This window comes from Delphinus delphis, chromosome 8, assembly GCF_949987515.2.
Source record: "Delphinus delphis chromosome 8, mDelDel1.2, whole genome shotgun sequence".
NCBI lineage: Eukaryota > Metazoa > Chordata > Mammalia > Artiodactyla > Delphinidae > Delphinus > Delphinus delphis.
In genome coordinates this window covers 21,835,392-21,851,219 of record NC_082690.1, presented here as the reverse complement: position 1 = coordinate 21,851,219, position 15,828 = coordinate 21,835,392, and the positions used below count along the sequence as shown (strand labels likewise).

Sequence of the window (15,828 nt, the reverse complement as noted above, 5' to 3'; positions counted from 1 at the left end):
GCCCAGGCCAGTTAAACTGTGCATGTTCCATGTGCATGTTGAATGGTGCTGGAGAAGCCCCCCCAAACATGTAGTTTGGGGCAGTGTGAACTCATTAGGCTCACGGCACAGTCCTGGACCAACATAGTCAGTTTCTCTTCAGTTTTCCTTGAGAGTTATTATAAACATCACAAACCCTATTCACCTTAGCAAAGGGTTCCATACATACAAATGCCACATGTCAGGGTTTGCATTGTGGCAATAAAATAAAGGTTCTAAGTTTTGTGTCTGTGTTGGTGAGATACAGAGCAATAGCAATAGGTACGGAATAGAAGATGCCTAAACAGAACTAATATAGCAGATGTGGGAGCGTAGAGGCTGAGATAACCATAAGAACATAAATCCCTTGGTGTTTCACAGAAGTCTTCAAAAGGCATTGTACTCCCCCAGATCAGACATGGAAGTTTGATCCAGATCTTATTTGGATCTGAAAGGTGAAGAAGACTCCAGTGGACATCTGGGAGGTACATAGGTCTCTCTGATCATGTCTTTCTTCTGTTTATAAACCTTTACTCCATCCTACTACACAGAGAGTAAAGCTCAAACATAAAGTTTAGCAGTATAAAAATAAGATTTTGACCCAAGGATAGCTGAATTCTGCCTTGGCCCTGCCATCTATACGGTTCTTGAAGGAGAAGACAAAAAAGGATCAACAACATTTTATAATCTAGGTGTATATGCCTGGTAATCCAATGCAGAAAGTTCTGGAAATTGAGCATATGACTGAGGCTCAGAGCCTAGGCAGGGCCTCTTCCTTTCCCTAAGTCCAACTCATCACTGGACAGTGTCCAGAGACTCAAGGAAAGGAACTGTGTGGTGCACAAGTGAGGGGAAAAGGGATTAGGGTGCATCCTAGTGACCTTATCTTAGTTACATCTGGAAAGTTACTATTTCCAAATAAAGCCATATTCTGAGGTACTGGGGGTTGGGACTTCAACACATTTAACTTTGGAGGGGACACATTTCAATGCATAACAGGATGACTGAGGGTGAATTTGGTGAGCACCTTTACATAGAATTAGCTTTAATAAAAGAGTAAGAACTCTGCAAATGCAGTGACATATTTTACTAAAGTAAATAACTAAAGCAATTTCTCAGAAATTCTTTCTACCTTTTACCTTTTATTTTATTTTGATTCTTTAAACTGAATTGGGAACAAGGGAAGTGTTTGTGTAACCATTGATGGTTATAGTATTTATCTCTGATGCAGTCAATGCCTGGGAAACATTGTTTATAAGTGATCCTGGGTAAATAATTCACTTATCTGGGTCTGTGTTTTCTTATCTGTAAAGTGAGAGGACTGAACTAGATTTTGAGTTTCCATCTCAAAAATCTCTGGTTTATAATTATTTAAAGTTCATTACAGCCCAATGGGGGAAAGGAGAAAAATAGTTGAAAACGTGTGAGGAAGTTTGCTACACATTAATAATTTAATGCACAACAAACAGCATATATAGCTGGAGACAGGAGACATCTGGGAGAAACCATCATGGGGCTTATATTTCCACCACGTCCATGATTTTATCCCTCCTTTCCAGTGCCTGGAACAGTGCCAGCCACAGTAGGTATTCAGTAATTAATGAAAGAATGAATGTAGGCGAGAAATGCACTGGTGCGTACTGGGAACTATAAGTAGTTTGGCCACCGCTTATGAGTAGATGGCGAGGAAACAAGATTCTTTCACTCTGCAGGTGTCTACATTGGACAGAGAATAGCTAACGTGTGTGTGTTCATGGGTGCATGTGTTTATACTGCAGCAACCCAGAGTGATAAACGGCTCCATGCATGCATATGGATGATAAGGACAGCTCGAGAGTTTCCCTTTGTAAGAATCTTTACAAATAGTCCAAAGGTAGTATCATTTCTTAAAGCCACGTGGTCCCACACGTGCACTCAAATTTCTGCTCCCTTTAAGCTATAAGTAGGCTGGCCCTGGGACTCGTCGCAGAGTAAGCAGCGACTGGAGGTTTCTACAACCCAGGGCTTTCTAGAAGGGAGTGAGAGGGACCTCATTGAGCAGACGTAAAAATGAAGTACACTAAGACCCCACCCACCTTATTTGACCGCTCTAAGGCGGACCCAGCTCTCTGATCGCTTGCTCTCCCAAGAGATTGAGATAGCAAGAAACGCCTGTTACGGCCTCCAGGCCGGCAGAGGGAGCCCAGTCGCAGGGTGAAGCAGAGAGCACGTCTGCCGGGCGCCGTCCGCACTGCGCAGCCGCGGACGGGCCTTTCCCCCACCCCCTTTCTCAGCCTGGCGGCGGGCCTAGGGCGGGAGGCGCTGGAGGGGACGCGGGCTTGCAAAACTATGAGCGCGGCGGCTTCGGGCCCTGGCCGGCGGGCGCGAGTGTCCCGCCTGGTCTCCTTCAGCGCGACCCATCGGCTCCACAGGTGGGGTGTGCCTACAGTACCAGTGGTGGGGGCAGCACCTTCGAGCTCCGGAGCTGGGTCCCGGGTGCGGGAGGGGTACGGGTGCCCGCTGATGAGAGGGCGGGGGGCGCGGTGCACTCCTGCGGTCACCAGGCTTCGTTGATGACGTTATAACACCCGCGACCGGCGTCTACCAGCCTTCTGGGGATCGATGTGACGTTGAAAGGTGTTGAACTCGCCCAGGTTACACAGTGCCAGGCACATCGTAAACACTCAGTACATGTTAGCTACCCATAGCTAATACAGTTACAGCAAGGCGAGTTTTGTCCACTTTATACCGAAGAGAAAATGAACCCAGATGTTCACTTTCCTGAGAGCAAGCAGCGCAGTTGGGATTTGAGCCCAGAGTACTCATACTGCTTCATCGCACTGAAGAGTTGATTTTGAGCAGGGTTTTGCCACTCATTAGCAAGCTCCACTCTCTGAGCATCTGTTTCCTCGTCTGCAAAATGAGGATAATTTCTACCTAACAGTATTCACCTATCCATTTATTCCTTGGACAGGTATTTGTTGTCAGGTCTTGTGCTAGGTAGCAGGGGTGCAGCAGTGATCAAGACCTGTCACAGTTTTCTATCTGCAGTGTACAAACTGGCCAATTTTGTGGAGAGTACAGTGAGATAATTTTGTGCAAAAGCTTTGTGAACTGTAGTACTCTAAATGTAAGAAGTAGATGAGCAGGAGAAAGGAAAGTAATAAAGAGAGTCTCAAAAAAGAAAGGGGTTATGTAATAGGAAGCTCAAACATATGAGAGTGGTACGGCCTCATTGAAGATGCACAGTTGATTGGACAGGTATATGTATAAAAATCCATTAAGAAAACGGATTTCTGCCTGGAACAACGGCTGAGTATTGTACTTTTAAAATTTAACCTGCTTTGAATACCCCTGAATGGATTGAAGTTATCAGTAGGCAATAGTTGAGGGATAATGAAGCAAGATTTTAAAGAGAAGATGTACTAGGTCATGTAATTATTTTTCAGGGGGAATGAGATTTTAAGCCACTTGAGGATAAGCGTCTTTTTCTTTTTTAATCACCATGTGCCCTTGCTTCATTCAGCCTGTGCCTAGTATGTAGTAGGTACTCAGTAAATGTTGAATTGAAAAATGGAAGGGCCTTGAGCAGATCAGTTGTTGAAGTCTTGCTGTGGAACAAGGATGTTGAATTTACTTAAGCTAATTTGTATGGTATAGTCCTCCAATTAGGGGGCATACACTGGTTCCTGACATAAAATTGAGTAATGAAATCAAATTGATTTATGACTCTCCATTTGATGAGCTAAAGAATAGTAAGTTGTGAAGTTTTTCAAAGGCTAGAGCAAACAATAAGCGTAGGGAACAGAGAAGGTATCTGAACATGTATCATGTTGACGTTTTTTTTTTTTTTTTGGTCAGCAAATCTCTGAGTAATGAGGAAAACTTGAAACTGTTTGGGAAATGCAACAACCCAAATGGCCATGGGCACAATTATAAAGGTGAGAGAAAAACTGGTGAAATTTTAGCCCTTTCGGTAGTGATGAAAGAGTGTTCAGCATATACAGTCTAAATGAGTATAAGAAACCTTATGGACAGAACATGAATGCTTTGAGCCTTGAATGAGAAATTAAATGGAAGTTCAAAATGAAAAGATCTGTTGCCTTAGTTGGATGTATCTTAAGTTTTACTATGCAATTGTCTGCTGTTATAGATCAAAACAATGAATGGCTTAAATACTTTTTTCCTTGGCCTTAAGAGTACATGACGTTCTTTTGGCACCATGTTTCCTTCTAATTAGGTATTGCTGAGGTCAATGTTAAAATTAGATTGTATTCATTGAGTAAATAATGACTGACAAAGGGAGCATATTGGCTCAAGATATGCGGCATGGCAGGAAAATAGGTTGGGTCTAAAACTTTGACAGTAGTGTTCCAAGAAAGTAATTAATTTATGCAAGGACAAGGGACTTGATTATTTGAGATACAGATGATATCTCACAAAACAGCTATGTAAGCCATAGAGCATCACAGCATATGGTATGATGGAGTAAAAAGACCAGAAAAGATGTCAGAAGTTTGGGATTTCTAGTTTAGTTACTGCCTAACTTACTTGACCTATGATATCTCTCATTCTCCGTTTGCTCACTTATCACATAATACCTAATGGTGTCTGTATGGAGCTGAAAAAAATATGAAAAAGTCATTAATTTGTAGAGCACTCTGATCATCAAGATTTTTCAGAAGTTTCATACAAGTACTTGTTAATTTACAGAGCATTACTATAAACTGTGTTTACATTCACATGAGTAAAGGAATAAGAATTTTAGGCCCAGTAGTAGTTTTGCTTGTTCAGAAAGGTACTTGGACCAGCTCAGTGTGTAGCTGAATTTCTTCCTGTATATTTTCTACTCTTACAGGCAGTGATCAAGCAGCATCTTGATCTTACCTAGTGGAGATTCCTTCCAAGTGCATCATAAACAGAATTTATACCCTTTTTGGCCTTGGCTAAGCACCTCTAAGTTCCTCTGCCTTGGTTGATAAAAAGATCTAAACTAAAAGATGTTCTGGGGGAAAATATAGCTTTGTGGGGTGAGATCTAATAATTTATGTTAGTAACTTGTGTTTGGATGTTACTCTGTTGAAAGTCATGTTTCTTTTTGGTATTTTGTTTTCTTCCCCATAGTTGTGGTGACAGTACATGGAGAGGTACGTGCTGAAAATGTGGTTTGTGCACATTGCTGGGCCCTCTTTCAGCCAACGTGATGGATTCTGTGCTGAAAAATTCTGTTCAAATCAGTATTGCTTCATTGTTGGTCTTTGTGTATGGTGAGCTGCTGCCATTTCAGGCCTTTCCTCTCCCAAAATGTCCTCTTTAATGTGCTGTATGTGGACAGATAGAAGAGCAGTACAGTGAAAAGGAAGCCTAGAGCACTTGGTGTTTCCATGCTGAGATGGATTGTCTCGGGGATGAAGGCCAATGTGGGGACAATTTCTGCACATTGTGCAGCTTAATAATTTACCAGAGGTTTAAATATGAAGAGCATGTTATAGTAATATTCACCTTTGTTTACTTTTTAGATTGATCCTGTTACAGGAATGGTCATGAATTTGACTGACCTCAAAGAGTATATGGAGGTAATGGCATGTTGGATGCTTATTTTGTACTGTCTTCTGAATATAATATTTGATGGCCCCCTTTTCACTTCCCCAACCAAGTATCATCAGAGGTCCTATGACCTGGCAAGTGGAATTGGGTGAGGGAGTGGGGTAGTAGTTGGAGGAACTTCTCTCAATGTTCTCCTAAAGGTGTTTGGATGACTTAATGGAAATTAGTCATGGTTGTCTTACAATGATAGGAATAAGTGTAGCGTGCTCATCTTGTATTTTTTGTTGGTGTATCCTGATTTTCTCTGTTTAACAAATTCTGCCCTTCTTTCAAGACACAGCTTTCTTCTTGAAACTTTCTGCTTCTTCTGTGAATTTTCCTTACACCTTTGATCACAGATTTCAGTACTACCCTGTTTTATTCACTTTAGCTTTATTATAAACTCACTGGGGCAGTTCATCATAGGGATAACAAAAAAGAGGTTGTTCGGTAAAAGACTTACTGATTATATCATTACAGAATTCTTGGATTGTAAGAGACCTCAGAGGTTATCTAAGCCAACTTCTTCATTCCATAGGTTGAGATTGAGAGATGCTGAACAGTTAACCAACTGACTTGCCCTAGGTCATGTAGTTAGTCCTTTACAAAGTTGAGATTAGATTTTCTTCCATCCACCTTAGTTTTTAAAATGCCTTCATTTCACCTGTTTACTTTGTTTCAGCTTTGCTCCTTATTTTGTTCTAAAATTTGACATTTGTTTCATAAAAATGCTGTTATTAATAATCATTACTTCTTTCACGTTACTAATCTCCCATATATTCAATAAGTATGCCTGCTTTGCATCAGTCTTTGAGCTGAGTACTAGGAATCCAATGATGAATGAGACATAGCTGTTAGCCACAGAGTGCTCACATGACTTTTTAAACTTTCTTTTTTTTTTAATTAATTAATTTATTTATGGCTGTGTTGGGTCTTTGTTGCTGTGCGCAGGCTTTCTCTAGTTGCGTCGAGCGGGTGCTACTCTTTGTTGTGGTGTGAGAGCTTCTCACTGCGGTGGCTTCTCTTTGTTGCAGAGCACAGGCTCTGGGCGTGTGGGCTTCAGTAGTTGTGGCATGCCGGCTTTAGAGCACAGGCTCGGTAGCTGTTGTGCATGGGCTTAGTTGCTCCGCGGCATGTGGGATCTTCCCGGACCAGGGCTCGAACCCGTGTCCCCTGCTTTGGCAGGCGGATTCTTAACCACTGCGCCATCAGGGAAGCTCTCACGTGACTTTTTATAGCAGGTAAAGAATAGTAAGTGCTCAATAAGTGTTGCTTGAATAAATGAATAGGAGAATGAGTGAATGAACAAACAGTACTGTGCTCAAAGTACTGTAGGAAAGCTGTAAAGTCAGAGTGCTTACATTTACTGGTGACATAAAAAAAAATATATATATACACACACACACACGCACACACAAATACAAGACAACAACTTGAGAAATATAAGAGGCACCCCAAGCAGGCATACAGTTAAATACTAAAGGAGAGGTTCTCTACACTTTTTCTCCATATTTGCATACCTGAGGGATACCACACACCACACACTTTAGTACTTTTACATGAGTAAAAGTGGCTGATCATGGCATACAGAGTCAAATTAGAAGGAGCCCTGTAGAAGAGGCTTCAATGGAAAAGTTGAGATCTGAACTGGAATTTTCAATTAAAACAAAGATTAAACAAAGGTTTACTTTCTTGATATCCATATGGATATCATTTGATTTATTTTAAAAGTTGTTTGGTTTAGAACTTACTTTTTTTAATATGATTCTGATTTTGTTCAGACAATGATTGCTATTGTTGTCATTAATGTACCTTTCTTGGAACCATACCATATGGAAACTTAGATTGTTTCACAAATGCTTTTTTTATTGAAATATAGTTGATGAGCAATATTATATAATTTACAGGTGTACAGTATAGTGACTGACAATTTTTAAAGGTTATACTCCATTCATAGTTATTATAAAATATTGGCTATATTCCCCATGTTGTACAATATATTCTTATAGCTTATTTTATACATAATAGTTTGTACCCCTTAATCCCCTACCCCTTTACTGCCCCTCCTCCCTTCCCTCTCCCCACTGGTAACAACTAGTTCTCTTCATCTGAGAGTCTGTTTCTTTCTTGTTATATTCACTAGTTTATTGTATTTTTTAGATTGCTTAGATGTTTTACAATAGCTAAAAGTAAAAATTTACAAAGAATAAGGCAATTACAATTCTTGCCATTGATAAAGAAAAACATTATGTTTAATATTCCTAATACAAGTATTAGGAAGCAATAGTCTTTACATGTTTTTATTTTTTCTTCTAAGAGCCCGAGAGCATTCTTAAATTACACCTTACAGCAGAAATTTAGAACTCCTTACATAATTTTAGTCTCAATCTGCTTTATAAATGTAGTACTCATTGAATGTTTGTCCTAATTAAATTGTGGCATTGTGCTGAAGGTGAGACTGTTAGGGAGAAGTATTTCTAGTAACATTTTGGACAAAATTCAAGAAGTATTAAACTAAATTCTGAATCACAATGGCTTGTTATGAGAAAGCTCCAGTGAATTCTCTATTTTTTGGTTTCTTACCTCTTTGCATTCAGTAATGAGGATATCCAGTCATTGTGGAGAGCTAGGCCTTACTTTATTTTACAACTTTAAACTTTCTGAGATTGTTTTATAAGACACCAAGTACTTGCAAGTATCGAGTTAGTGACTAAATGATAAGGTAAGGTTTAGAGGCAAAGGTAGGATACTTTGGAATATGAGTCATAAATGGAATTAGTGATGTTTTTCCTTTGTTTTGTCTATAGGAGGCAATTATGAAGCCCCTTGATCATAAGAATCTGGATCTGGATGTGCCGTATTTTGCAGATGTTGTAAGGTGAGTGACTATTTTACTTTATGTAAATAGTAAGAAAGAAGAATCGATTTTAACATTTTACTTGATTATTGTGTGATTTCTAAAGTTTTAGTGTAATATCTTTTAAAACTAGAATTTCTATTCTCTGTAAGTATTAAACATGAAGTTTTGTTTATTTGCCTTTTGATCTTCTTTCCTTTTCTTCTACAGCACGACAGAAAATGTAGCTGTATATATCTGGGAAAACCTCCAGAAATTTCTTCCTATAGGAGTTCTTTATAAAGTAAAAGTATATGAAACTGATAATAATATTGTAGTCTATAAAGGAGAATAACTCTTAGAAGTTAATACTATAGAATGATTTAATTTTTTTCCATATTTGAAGAAGATCTTTATCCCCTTGGACGATTAAGAAGTCATCACATAATTGTTGCATCTCCATATTGAGTTCTGGAGCACTTGATTTATTGGAATCATTGTGAATAAGACCTGTTTTAGACTCAAATCTATTTTAAAATCAAATTTGTAATGTATTCTGAGTATCATTTAAAGAGTCTTTCATCTATAGATTAAAATCATTTCAGCAAAATGTTTGGTGTAGAATTATATGAAAGCAAAAGAAATCTGTTTTTTCCATTATATCATTTGTAGTATTCATTTTTTTTCTTGGTATAATGTAAATGGCAAAAATGTTTATAAGACTTACAGTAGGTGAATCCTATAAAAAATAAAATACAGGTGATCACCAAGTCTAGAAACATAGACAACATTCTATTTCTTAGTAGATTGAGCTCCCTTGATCACTTCTAGAATATGCTAAAGGTGCAAGTTTATTCAGTGAAAATTAGTCACAAATCATCTGAGGCAATGCCTTGTAAATAGGTGTACAAGGACTGATGGGAATGTTGCTTTAATACACATTGTTCATTGCACATTTGCACAGCTTATTGAACTATGAACTGCTAGTGAGGAATAGCACATTGAACATAATCATGGAAGATCAGTAAACTGCTTATGTATATTTGTCTGTGTTTCCAGACCTTGTGGCTACATGAACAATTTAAACTCAGAAGGCTGAAGAATAATCACATGTATTAAACCCTGTTAAAATAATCAACATGAAAAGGATATATTACTCTGTAAAGGATCTCTTATATACAGTTTTTCCTAATTAATTCCATTTTGTTCTGATCACTAAATTTATCTGCTTAGTTGAACTATATTTTTCATCCCTGGTATCTTTTTCTGATGCCTAAATCCACAAGAACGTGTTTGCTTTCTTTGCAAAAAGAACTGTTCTCACTTGTGTTCTCATTTGTATTCTGGACTTCTTAAATATAGGGTTTCATTTTTCTCTCCACATAGCAACTAGTACACAATGGACTCTTAGAATGTTGCTGCCTGAAAATAGTAAAAGGACATGTGTGGTGATTACTATACTAAAAAAATTTTCCAAGGAGTACACTTTTATTTTGGAGAGTTATTAACTACAGGAATTTTATGGTAAATTTTGACAATAATACAATGCCCACTTGATTAAATTTAAATGTGTTTTAGTTATCAACACAATTTTTATGTTACTTATTCATGTATATTTTGTATTGATTACTTGAAAGGCAGGATAGCGATAATTTGCTAAGGCACTTGATGTTTTAATTCCCACAGCTTCCATGCAAGGTATTATTCCCACTTTACAGATGAGAAAATTAAAATTGAACTGAGTTTAAGCTACTTGCCTAAGCTCACTCAGCAAATTAATAGCAAACTGAGTGTTTGATACTCAGTCTGACTCTCAAGCACACACTTTTTTTTTAAGGAATTCTAATAATTTACTTGGCTCTCGTCTAAAATTGTTAATAAATTCCCTTTGATACACCCCAGTAACACTTCCTATATCTCTTTTTCTCTCCTTTTCAATTTTCTGTAAACCCACATTACTCTGGAGCCTCTTATTTACAAACCACACTCCAATACAGTTCTCCTTTTCTCAACTGGTTTGCATTTCTGTCCATGCCTCTTTGTCACTTATTTATTTATTTACTTTTTGGGCTGTATTGGGTCTTTGTTGCTGCGCGTGGTTTTCTCTAGTTGTGGCAAGCGGGGGCTACTCTTTGTTGCGGTGTGTGGGCTTCTCATTGTGGTGGCTTCTCTTGTTGAGGAGCACGGGCTCTAGGTGCGTGGGCTTCAGTAGTTGTGGCATGAGGGCTCTAGAGCACAGGCTCAGCAGTTGTGGCTCACGGACTTAGTTGCTCCGCAGCATGTGGGATCTTCCCGACCAGGGCTCTAATCAGTGTCCCCTGTATTGGCAGGCGGATTCCCAGTCACTGCGCCAACAGGGAAGTCCCTGTCACTTATTTTTAAATTACCCTACATCAATTAGCTTTTCTCTTCTTCCCACCTCTTCCTAATCTTGAACTGTGCATCTCAAGAGTCCATCAGTCCATCCTGGTAGAGTGACCTTTTCTCTGGAGGAAAAGATGGGGGGCTCATTTTTTCTCTTTCCCCAGAAGAACAGCTATCCTGAAGTTGAAATGTATATTCTTCTTTTTTTTTTTTAAATAGATCATTATTGGAGTATAATTGCTTCACAATACTGTGTTAGTTTCTGTTGCACAAAAAAGCAAATCAGCCATATGCATACACATGTCGCCATATCCCCTCCCTCTTGAGCCTCCCTCCCACCCTCCCTATCCCACCCCTCTAGGTCATCGCAAAGCACTGAGCCGATCTCCCTGTGCTGTGCAGCTGCTTCCCACCAGCCAACTATTTTACATTCGGTAGTGTATATAGGTCAATGCTACTCTCTCACTGCACCTCAGCTTCCCCCTCCCACCCCATGTCCTCAAGTCCATTCTCTATGTCTACCTCTTTATTCCTGCCCTGCAACTAGTTCATCAGTACCATTTCTTTTTGTTTTTTAGATTCCATATATATGCGTTAGCATATGGTATTTGTTTTTCTCTTTCTGACTTACTTTACTCTGTATGACAGATTCTAGGTCCATCCACCTCACTACAGATAACTCAATTTTGTTTCTTTTTATGGCTGAGTAATATTCCATTGTATATATGTGCCACATCTTCTTTATCCATTCATCTCTTGATGGACATTTAGATTGGTTTCATGACCTGGCTATTGTAAATAGTGCTGCAGTGAACATTGTGGTACATGTGTCTTTTTCAATTATGGTTTTCTCAGGGTATATGCCCAGTAGTGGGATTGCTGGGTCATATGGTAGTTCTAATTTTAGTTTCTTAAGGAACCTCTGTACTGTTTTCCATAGTAGTTGTATCTGCAACTCATTGTAGTTTTGATTTGCATCTCTCTAATAATTAGTGATGTTGAGCATCTTTTCACGTGCCTCTTGGCCATCTGCATGTCTTCCTTGGTGAAATGTCTATTTAGGTCTTCCACCCATTTTTTTTTTTTTTTTTAGGATTTTAAAAATATTTTATATAATGTTTTTATATACGTCTAGTTAATGTATAAACACAGCCTGAATAAGTACTTTACATTAAATTTAACATTTTCTTTAAATAGACAAAATTTTATATAATACAAAGCCATAAACCTTTTTAAAAAGCATTCAGGTATACAGAATTGTATTATGCATAATCCTTGGTTTATGACACACTCTTGCCACTGATCCATTCAGAACCTCTTTTCAGTCTGTTAGCTGGTTATATTTAATAAGATAATAAGCATCTATAAAGCCACAACCCAGTATAAAAACTGAGATCTTGACAACTGACATCTAGTCATATGTACTCCGTCCATCCTCCTTTTCCTTCAGCTAGAAGTAACCATCATTCAAAATCTGGGTTCATTATTCCTTTGATTTGCATATATGTATGTATATGTATATGTGTATACAATTTATAGGGAATATATATACACATATATATTCCTTAAAACTATATATCTTTATATAACATATTTTTTAACTTTTTCACTTTGTAAACAGAACATTGTACACTAATGTTCTAGACTTAATTACTTAAATATTTTATTTGATATTAATATTATTATTGTTATTATTATTATTATTTGGGCCACACGGCGCAGCATGTGGGATCTTAGTTCCCCAACCAGGGATTGAACCCATGCCCCTGCAGTGGAAGTGTAGAGTCTTAACCATTGGACTGCCAGGGAAGTCCCTATTTGATATTATTAAGCTATGGTTCATTCTTATTGTTGAGTGTAGCTTCCACCCATTTTTTAATTGGATTGTTTGATTTTTTGATTTTGAGCTCCATGAGCTGTTTGTACATTTTGGAGACTAATTCTTTGTCTCTTGTTTCATTTGCAAATATTTTCTCCCATTCTGAGGGTTGTCTTTTTGTCCTGTTTATGGTTTCCTTTGCTGTGCAAAAGCTTTTAAGTTCAATGAAGTTCCATTTGTTTATTTTTGTTTTTATTTCTGTTACTCCAGGAGGTGGGTCAAAAAACATCTTGCTGTGGTTTATGTCAGAGTGTTTTTCCTATGTTTTCCTCTTAAGAGTTTTATAGTGTCTGGACTTACATTTAAGTCTTTAATCCATTTGAAGTTTATTTTTGCGTATGGTGTTAGGGAGTGTTCTAATGTCATTCTCTTACATGTAGCTGTCCAGTTTTCCCAGCACCACTTATTTGAAGAGACTGTCTTTTCTCCCTTGTATGTTCTTGCCTCCTTTGTCATAAATTAGGTGCCCATATGTGCGTGGGTTTAGCTCTGGGCATTCTGTCCTGTACCATTGATCTATATTTCTGTTTTTGTGCCAGTACCATACTGTCTTGATTACTGTGGCCTTGTGGTATAGTTTGAAGTTGGGGAGCCTGATTCCTCCAACTCCGTTTTTCTTTCCTAATATTGCTTTGGCTATTCAGGGTCTTTTGTGTTTCCATAAGAATCATAAAATTTTTTGTGCTAATTCAATGAAAAATGCCATTGGTAGTTTGATAGGGATTGCATTGAATCTGTAGATTGCTTTGGGTAGTATAGTCTTTTTCACAATACTGATTCTTCCAGTCTAAGAGCATGGTATATTTCTCTGTCTGTTTATGTCATCTTTGATTTCTTTCATCAGTGTTTTATAGTTTTCTGAGTACAAGTCTTTCACCTCCTTAGGCAGGTTTATTCCTTAGGCAGGTATTTTATTCTTTTTTTTGCAGTGGTAAATAGGAGTGTTTACTTAATTTCTCTTTCTGATTTTTCATTGTTGGTGTATAGGAATGCCAGAGATTTCTGTGCATTAATTTTGTACCCTGCCACCGTACCATATTTATTGATTAGTTCTAGTAGTTTTCTGGTGGCATTTTTAGGATTTTCTATGTATAGTATCTTGTTATCAGCGAACAGTGACAATTTTACTTCTTCTTTTCCAATTTGTATTCCTTTTATTTCTTTTTCTTCTCTGATTGCTGTGGCTAGGACTTCCAAAACTATGTTGAATAAGAGTGGCGAGAGTGGACATCCTTGTCTTCTTGCTGATCTTAGTGGAAATGCTTTCAGTTTTTCACCATTGAGTATGATGCCTGCTGTGGGTTTGTCATATATGGCTTTTATTATGTTGAGGTAGGTTCCCTCTATGCCCATTTCCTGGAGAGTTTTTATCATAAATGGGTGTTGAAGTGTGTCAAAAGCTTTTTCTGCATCTATTTAGATGATCACATGGTTTTTATTTCTTAATTTGTTAATGTGGTGTATCACATTGATTGATTTGCGTATATTGAAGAATCCTTGCATCCCTGGGATAAATCCCACTTGATCATGGTGTATGATCCTTTTAATGTGCTGTTGGATTCTGTTTGCTAGTATTTTGTTTAGGATTTTTGTATCTATGTTCATCAGTGATGTTGGTCTGTAATTTTCTTTTTTTGTGATATCTTTTTCTGGTTTTGGTATCAGGGTGACGATGGCTTCATAGAATGAATTTGGGAGCGTTTTTCCCTCTGCAATGTTTTGGAAGAGTTTGAAAAGGATCGGTGTTAACTCTTCTCTAAATGTTTGACAGAATTCACCTGTGAAGCCATCTGGTCCTGGACTTTTGTTTGTTGGAGGGTTTTAATTACGGTTTCATTTTCATTACTTGTGATAGGTCTGTTTATATTTTCTAATTCTTCCTGGTTCAGTCTTGGATAATTGTACCTTTCTAAGAATTTGTCCATTTTTTCGTGGTTGTCCATTTTATGGGCATATAGTTGTTTGTAGTAGTCTCTTATAATCCTTTGTATTTCTGTGGTGTCAGTTGTGATTTCTACTTTTTAAAATTATTATTAGTTTATTTATTTTTGGCTGCGTTGGGTCTTCTTTGCTGTGCATAGGCTTTCTCTAGTTGCGGAGAGCGGGGGCTACACTTTGTTGTGGTGCGCGGGCTCCTCATTGTGGTGACTCCTCTTTTTGTGGAGCATGGGCTCTAGGCTTGTGGGCATTAGTAGTTGTGGCATGCGGCCTCAGTAGTTGTGGCTTGTGGGCTCAGTAGTTGTGGCTCGCAGGCTCTAGAGCACAGGCTCAGTAGTTGTAGCGCGTGGGCTTAGTTGGTCCGCAGCACGTGGGATCTTCCCGGACCAGGGCTCGAGCCCATGTCCCCTGCATTGGCAGGCGGATTCTTAAGCACTGCGCTACCAGGTAAGTCCCGATATCTCCTTCTTCATTTCTAATTTTATTGATTTGTGTCCTCTCCCTTTTTTTCTTGATGAGTCTCACTAAGGGTTTTTCAATTTTGTTTATCTTCTCAAAGAAACAGCTTGTAGTTTTATTGATCTTTGCTATTGTTTTCTTCATTTCTATTTCATTTATTTCTTCTCTGATCTTTTTGATTTCTTTCCTTTTCCTGACTTAGGGTTTTCTTTGTTCTTCTTTCTGAGGTTGTTTCAAGTGTAGGGTTATATGGTTTATTTTTCCTGTTTCTTGAAGTGAGATTGTATTGCTATAAACTTCCCTCTTAAAACTGCTTTTGCTGCATCCCATAGGTTTTGGGTTGTCGTGTTTTCATTGTCATTTGTTTCTATGCACTTTTTGATTTCATCTTTGATTTCTTCAGTGATCTCTTGGTTATTTAGTAGTGCACTGTTTAGCCTCCATGTATTTGTGTTTTTTACAGGTTTTTTCCTGTAATCGATTTCCAGTCTCATAGCATTGTGGTCAGAAAAGATGCTTGATACGATTTCAATTTTCTTAAATTTTCTGAGGCTTGATTTGTGACCCAAGATGTGATCTATCCTGGAGAATGTTCCATGTGCACTTCAGAAGAAAGTGTATTCTGCCACTTTTGGGTGGAATGTTATATAAATATCAATTAAATCTATCTGGTCTATTGTGTCATTTAAAGGTTGTGTTTCCTTATTTATTTTCTGTTTGGATGATCTGTCCATTGGTGTAAGTGAGGTGTTAAATTCCCTTCTATTAT

At 38.1% G+C, this 15,828-nt stretch overlaps 1 protein-coding gene across 1 annotated transcript; it reads left to right on the top strand.

Annotated features, from left to right (window-relative positions):
• The first annotated feature begins 2,292 nt into the window (after positions 1–2,292).
• On the top strand, positions 2,293–10,731 carry PTS (6-pyruvoyltetrahydropterin synthase). Its single transcript, XM_060017170.1, has 6 exons — positions 2,293–2,429; positions 3,859–3,938; positions 5,122–5,144; positions 5,517–5,573; positions 8,391–8,461; positions 8,651–10,731. Exons 1-6 carry the CDS (start codon positions 2,347–2,349, stop codon positions 8,772–8,774), a joined length of 438 nt encoding a protein of 145 aa, XP_059873153.1. The 5' UTR covers positions 2,293–2,346; the 3' UTR covers positions 8,775–10,731.
• The last annotated feature ends 5,097 nt before the right edge of the window (positions 10,732–15,828 follow it).

Coding starts and splice junctions, on each gene's coding strand:
- PTS (XM_060017170.1), top strand. CDS start 2,347: ATGAGCGCGGCGGCTTCGGGCCCTGGCCGGCGGGCGCGAGTGTCCCGC. Junction 3,939..5,121: donor CCATGGGCACAATTATAAAG/GTGAGAGAAAAA, acceptor TCTTCCCCATAG/TTGTGGTGACAGTACATGGA. Junction 5,574..8,390: donor ACCTCAAAGAGTATATGGAG/GTAATGGCATGT, acceptor TTTTGTCTATAG/GAGGCAATTATGAAGCCCCT.